The sequence below is a fragment of the Aristolochia californica genome, unplaced genomic scaffold (assembly GCF_029961685.1).
Source record: "Aristolochia californica isolate CCGP_79_NKW_82.1479 unplaced genomic scaffold, dmAriCali1.0.hap1 SCAF_2, whole genome shotgun sequence".
NCBI classification, from domain to species: Eukaryota; Viridiplantae; Streptophyta; class Magnoliopsida; order Piperales; family Aristolochiaceae; genus Aristolochia; species Aristolochia californica.
In genome coordinates this window covers 1,403,903-1,410,701 of record NW_027181881.1, presented here as the reverse complement: position 1 = coordinate 1,410,701, position 6,799 = coordinate 1,403,903, and the positions used below count along the sequence as shown (strand labels likewise).

Below are 6,799 nucleotides of genomic sequence, written 5' to 3'. Positions count from 1 at the left end.
AAAAATCATATGCATCATGAGAGAACTAAGCAGATTGATGTCAAATATCATTTTGTGAGAGATATTGTCTCTCAGGGCCAAATTGAAGTTAAGAAGATTGGTAACTGAGAATGTAGCAGATATGATGACCAAACCAGTTCCTACACTCAAGTTCAAGCATTGCTTGGACTTGTTTGGTTTTCACAGTATCTGAAGAAGATGCCCTAAGGGGCAAGGTGGAGATGGCGATAGATAGTTTCATTTTTTCCAGAGAGGATTAGTGGAATTCAAGCCAAGGTGGAGATTTGTTATGTGGGTGTCTTAAATTCCGGTTTCGCGACCCATTCAGACCGACCGCTTGACTCGACCCGATTTGGACACACGATTCGACCCGAACCTATTTCTCAATCGGGATTTCAATTTTATGTTTAGGGGTTTCAAATTTGGGGGTTATCGGGAGAAATCGAAAAAGAACAATTTGTAATAACTCGGAGTTGCAAAGCTCTCCTCTTCGCTCAAGATTACTGGAATCTCGTAGTCTCCTCCTATAGATGTAGGTTGTTGCTGAACCACATAAGATGCCTTGTGTATGTGATTGATTTATTTTCTACATCTTTAACAATCTCATTTACATATTTATTTCGCATTGTGCAAAATCTCGGATCGAAGCTCGATTGTTTTGTCTTAGTTCTAACATTTATGATGATTATCTCTGTCTTTTTTAAAAATAAATAAATTATGATTTCTTATTTTATAAAAAACCTTAAAATATATATATAACATATTTTTTAAATTAAATCGAATTTATTTTTATTGTAGAGTGTCTAACTTAATTTGATAATTTTGATTAAAAAGTCTAACTTAGCCAGACAGCCAATTATACCTCATGGGTTGGGCCAACCGTTGGTAACTGTTTGGGTCAACTCAGATGAGCTCATAGGCCCTTTCTCATATGTAATAAATGGGCTGCCCGTCGCCCTCAAACAACATGAGACAGAGTTGGGTACGATGTAAACGGGGAGGCCAAGCTCGAGGGGTTGGACGGGCCCCTTTCAATTTGTGGAGAGTCTCCTTTGACTCGCCTCAAATCCAGAGTCGGGCACAGGTTCATCCTGACGCTGATCCGACCCATACTCGATCACTGTCCCCGCGATCCATCTCAGTCCTATTCTTGTAAACCTGACCCATCTCCATTCTGTTTCAGTCGGGTTTTAGGAAACTAGTCTCCGACCCAAAATCGGATAGGTTTTTTTTCTACCTTTGTCCTTGACACACATGGTAGAAACCCGAACCTGATATTTTCAGGTCGGTTCGGGTCGGGTTCCTATTAAATCGACCCGATGCCCACACTTGGAAAGAGACAACGAACCTAGTTTAAATCAGAGCTCTGATTCGGATTCAATTCGGACACGGAAAAATTCGAGTCGGATTTGGGACTCGCCGATCGGGTGACCCTTCCTTATGCGTGTGGACCCCGGAGTTGAAAAACCACGGTTTAGATCAACCTGACCGTTAAACACGTTGCACGTAGTAGATCAAAATCTCAACCACCTATCCAGATCGTGAAAGCGTATCAGTTTCGAACAGACATCAGCTCCGTCAATGACAAATGGAAGCTGCCAAATCGAAGGAGCGCGGTGGGTACTGTGTCTCTTTCTCTCTCTCTCTCTCTCTCTCTCTCTCTCTCTCTCTCCATTGTCGATTTGTCATTTTGAAGTCCACACATGGCACTGCTTAGAGGACAGATTTCACCATGAAATATCCACCATCTCATCGTCTTCCTCTTTGAATCATTGCCACAATTGCTTCGTTGCCGACAAACAATGGCGAAAATTCCCGAAGCAACGCTAAACTCGGGGCACAAGATCCCCCTGCTCGGCCTGGGAACCGCGGTTGAGCCGCGTCCTCCTTCGGAACTCGTCACTTCCATCATCCTCACAGCTATTGAGGTCGGTTATAGGCATTTTGATACAGCAGCAGCGTATGAGACCGAGCGGCCCCTCGGCGCGGCGATTGCTGAAGCTCTCCGTCGTGGGCTAGTCAAGTCCAGAGAGGAGCTCTTCATCACTTCCAAGCTATGGTGCCGGGACGGCCATCCCGACCTCGTCCTTCCGGCACTTCAGAAGACTCTCGAGTAAGTGAAAATTGACAAAAGTAATAGTGTTGAACGGGTCAGCAGGATTCAATATAGAGAAGGCAAACTTTCCTAGTTTTTTCTCTTTCTTCTTCAGTTGAATTCCTGATCGAAACAATTAACTTGGATTGGTGTAGAAATCTTGGGTTAGAGTACGTTGATCTGTATCTCATACACTGACCTGTGAGCTTAAAGAAAGCATCACAGGGACAAAAGTAATAGTGTTGAACAGATCAGCTGGACTCAATATAGAGAAGGCAAAATTTCCTAGATTTTTCTCTTTCTTGTTCAGTTGAATTCCTGATCGAAACAATTAACTTGGATTGGTGTAGAAATCTTGGGTTGGAGTACGTTGATCTGTATCTCATACACTGGCCTGTGAGCTTAAAGAAAGCATCACAGGGACCATCAATCAGAAAGGAGGACATTTTGGTCATGGATGTGAAGTCTGTGTGGGAAGTCATGGAGGAATGTTCCAAGCTTGGTCTGGCCAAGTCCATCGGGGTCAGCAATTTCACTTGCAAGAAGCTCCAGGATCTGTTGGCGGCTGCCAGAATACCACCGGCAGTGAATCAGGTATAATTTCTTATGGCTAGTAATTATACAAGTTCAGCTGCTCTGCTCATCGAGTGATGATTATAAGAATTTACGACTTGTGGTGTTTTTAGGTAGAAATGAACACGGGATGGCAGCAGAAGAAGTTGATGGGATTCTGTAAGGAGAAGGGCATTCATGTAAGCGCCTGGTCGCCTCTCGGAGCCAACGGTGCGTTATGGGGTTCCCTTAACGTGATGGGGAGCAGTGTCCTGAAAGAAATTGCAGAGGCCAAAGGGAAGTCAGTAGCTCAGGTTAATTTTTCTCTCTCTCTCAAAGAAAACTGAGAATTCCCAAGAGGAAGAAGTGCTCTGCCTAATGAATGGAAGATGTTGCAGGTTGCTTTGAGGTGGCTTCACCAGCAAGGAGTCAGCATCGTGGTGAAGAGCTTCAACGAGAAACGGATGGAAGAGAATATGGAAATCTTCGACTGGGAGCTGACGGAGGACGAAGTGAAGAAGATCGGTGAGAGTCCACAGGGAAGAGGTTTCAGCGGAGACGTTTTTGTTTCGCCTCTGGGGCCTTTTAAAACAGTGGAAGATCTTTGGGACGGAGAAGTGTAAATCTTCAGCAGTAAAGAGTAGTAGTGTCGACTGGTAACAAATACATGGTTCGAAAGTATCCATTTGTTAGTCATAAACAAGTGCAGTATAATTCTTATCTCAAACTCAGTTATTGAATGGATCAAAATAATTCACCAATTTCCTTCCGGTTCTCACGACAATGCAAAAACTGAATTCATTGCATCGAAAGATGTTTTACTTCTTGTTTCAGGGTTGCGACCGAGCCCAAATCAGTATTAACAAGATTCCCTCCGAACTTCCTTTTACACGTTTCTGGAAAAAAAAACAGAAAAAGAAACAGAAACCTGTCTTTAACCAGTTTAATGGAAGTCAGAAGACCTTTATTGTTGAAAATCAACCCTAGCCCACTAAGAAGGCCAGCCTATTTGCAAATTATGGTAGCTTATTAATGAAATGTGGAAGGGAAATCAATTAATTGTAGAAGCGTGTTGTAGAAGCATGTAGAAGCAGCAAGTCGTTAAAAAAAAAACAACAGAAAAGGGAACTACTCTGTTTTATGTATTCTGTTATGTGGGTATGTATTGGCCAGATGTGATGGTTTGTTTTCGGTACTTGGACTGAATAGATAAGCAGGTTTATTGTTGAAGTTGTTAAATTTTATTCAACAACTGGTATTAGAGTGGGACCTTCAAGTGGTTGTTGTGAGCAGTAAAGTACTCTCCAAGGTTGTTGGTTCTACCAGCATGATGGGTGACCTTCAAGGGGTTGGAGGAATCAAGAAGTTCAACAACAAAAATTACAACACGTGGTCAATATGTATTGAGTTTTACCTACAAGATCAAGACTTGTGGGAGGTTGTCGGTGGCAGTGAAGTTACACAACCGGCGACAGAAAATGCTAATGGCATTTTGCAAAATGGAAAATTAAAACAGGCAAAGTAATGTTTGTTTTAAAAACCACAATTGAAGAGGAAATGTTGGAGCACATCCGAGATGCAAAAACATCGAAGGAAGCATGGGACACTCTTGCTACACTGTTCTCAAAGAAGAATGATATAAGACTGTAACTTCTCAAGAACTAGCTGCTATCAATGGCACAAAAACATCGAAGGAAGCATGGGACACTCTTGCTACACTGTTTTCAAAGAAGAATGATATAAGACTGTAACTTCTCAAAAATTAGCTGTTATCAATGGCACAACGAGACATGACTATTGCTCAATATTTTCACAAGATGAAATCGATATGCAGCGAAATTTCAGAATTAAACCCAACAACTCCTATTAGGGAAACCAAGATAAAAAGAATAATTATCCATGATTTGAGACCCGAATATCAAGGGTTTGTTGCCGCTGTACAGGGATGGCCGACTCAACCATCATTTGTTGAATTTGAAAATTTGTTTGTTGTTCAATAAACTTTGGTTAAGCAAATGGGAGAAGAAAAAAAAAAAAAAACCAAAACCTATCTTTAACTAGTTTAATCGAAGTCAGAAGACCTCTATTTCTGTTTTTGTTTTTCTTTTAGCCAGTCTAAAAGTCAGCGTCGGTCTTTGGTCTAGGCGGATCCGCAACTTCACTTAAAGAAATTTAAGTATTTTTTTAACAGATTTTGTTATAACATTAAGACGGAGAAGATGAACTGAGAGGGACAGCAAGGCTTCGGTTTGGTTTTGAGAGTGGGGGCGGCGTCGATGACAAGGAAGCTCTGATTGTAGATGGTCGAGGGAGGAGGGAAGCAACGTATGCACGCTAACGATTTTAGTTAAGTGAAAGTGTCATTTTACATTAGAGTGAGTGACAGTTAATTACTCGGAATTCACTTTCCCTTCTACTGGTTCGACACGCACCGACGATTATAGATAAGCGAAAGTGAATTTTCAGCTTCCTTCTTTGGATGAGAAATATCAGCCTCTTAATTAATCTTATAATTTCCCATCTTCTCCCTCTGTGAATCTTTGTTCCAATCACTTGGACCGTTTTCGTTTTCGTTTCCTTAAACAATGGCGAAAATTCCAGAAGCAACGTTAAACTCGGGGCAAAACATCCCAGTGCTCGGCCTCGGAACAGCATTGGTCCCGCTCCCTCCTGCGGAACTCGTCACCTCCGTCGTCGTCACCGCTATTGAGGTCGGTTATCGGCATTTTGACACGGCGGCTGCTTATGGGAGCGAGCAGCCCATCGGCGTGGCGATTGCGGAAGCGCTCCGTCGTGGGTTAGTCAAGTCGAAAAACGAGCTCTTCATCACGTCCAAGCTCTGGTGCACTGACGGCCATCCCGATCTGGTCCTTCCTGCCCTTCAAAAGACTCTCGAGTGAGTGAAAATGAATTGAGAAAGTGGAATATTTATCCGTCTGTTTTTTTTTTTTATTCCTTTTAATTTCTTGGGTTGCTCACGTAGGAATCTTGGGTTGGAGTACGTTGATCTGTATCTCATACACTTCCCCGTGAGATTGAAGAATCAATCAACGGGACTATCAGTTAGAAAGGAGGACATTTTAGTCATGGACGTGAAGTCTGTTTGGGAAGCCACGGAGGAATGTTCCCAACTTGGTCTGGCCAAGTCCATCGGCGTCAGCAATTTCACTTGCAAGAAGCTCCAGGATCTCTTGGCGACTGCCAGAATCACACCAGCAGTGAATCAAGTAATATTAATTTCTTAAGCCTCGTGACTACACTTATAAGAAATTGAGACGTAACGATGTTTCAGGTAGAAATGAACACCGGATGGCAGCAGAAGAAGCTGGTGGATTCTGTAAGGAGAAGGGAATTCACGTAAGCGCCTGGTCGCCTCTGGGAGCCAACGGAGCGGCATGGGGTTCCCTTAATGTCATGGGCAGCCCTGTCCTGCAAGAAATTGCAGACGCCAAGGGGAAGTCAATAGCTCAGGTTTTCATCTCTCTCTCTTGAAAATTTCTATGAATTACCATCAAGGAAGAAGTGACGCCTGCCTAATGCGACCTTAAGCTTCTCTTCCTTTGTCTGACAGATTGGTTTGAGGTGGCTACACCAGCAAGGAGTGAGCGTGGTGGTGAAGAGCTTCAACAAGAAACGGATGGAAGAGAATAAAGAAATCTTCGACTGGGAACTGACGGAGGAGGAATTGAAGAAGATCGATCAGAGTCCACAGGGCAGAGGGTACAGCGGAGATACCTTTGTTTCTCCTCTAGGTCCGTTCAAAACAATCGAAGAGTTCGGGGATGGAGAAGTATAATCTTCGGCAGCCAGGAGCTCTCCTAGGAGTTCTGGGATATAAAGCCTGAGCTGGAGAGGTGATCAACGAGTACAGGGGGTAGTACCATTATAAAGAACCTCTAAAAGTACTTTTACAGAAAATACTGATTCTTAAAATAGATCTGAAGAGCTGGTCAATACCATAAAGTTATTTAGTGCTAAACATGTGAAACGTTATCTCAACAGTTTAATAATGATCGACACCTATCTCAATCGTCCGATTTGAGATAACTGTTTCACATGTTTTACACTAAATAGCTTTTTTTTTTGGATCAGCCGTGTAATATAACTAGATAATACATAGGCCAGTAGCCTCTGGACGAAGAGATCTGAAAG

The 6,799-nt window shown here is 42.7% G+C and overlaps 1 protein-coding gene and 1 pseudogene across 2 annotated transcripts; both read left to right on the top strand.

Moving 5' to 3' along the window:
- Positions 1 to 1,725: 1,725 nt before the first annotated feature.
- On the top strand, positions 1,726 to 3,833 carry LOC137955590 (non-functional NADPH-dependent codeinone reductase 2-like). Of its 2 annotated transcripts, none has more exons than XM_068802601.1 (4): positions 1,726 to 2,113; positions 2,446 to 2,689; positions 2,782 to 2,847; positions 3,046 to 3,833. In XM_068802601.1, the coding sequence occupies exons 1-4, from the start codon at positions 1,803 to 1,805 to the stop codon at positions 3,268 to 3,270; spliced, it is 846 nt and encodes a 281-aa protein (XP_068658702.1). In that variant the 5' UTR covers positions 1,726 to 1,802; the 3' UTR covers positions 3,271 to 3,833. The 2 variants fall into 2 exon arrangements, with proteins under 2 accessions (XP_068658702.1, XP_068658701.1); XM_068802600.1 differs by having other exon boundaries at positions 2,782 to 2,961; positions 3,046 to 3,540.
- Positions 3,834 to 5,232: 1,399 nt separating this feature from the next.
- On the top strand, positions 5,233 to 6,582 carry LOC137956664 (non-functional NADPH-dependent codeinone reductase 2-like; annotated as a pseudogene).
- The last annotated feature ends 217 nt before the right edge of the window (positions 6,583 to 6,799 follow it).

Coding starts and splice junctions, on each gene's coding strand:
- LOC137955590 (XM_068802600.1), top strand. CDS start 1,803: ATGGCGAAAATTCCCGAAGCAACGCTAAACTCGGGGCACAAGATCCCC. Junction 2,690..2,781: donor TACCACCGGCAGTGAATCAG/GTATAATTTCTT, acceptor TGGTGTTTTTAG/GTAGAAATGAACACGGGATG. Junction 2,962..3,045: donor AAGGGAAGTCAGTAGCTCAG/GTTAATTTTTCT, acceptor AAGATGTTGCAG/GTTGCTTTGAGGTGGCTTCA.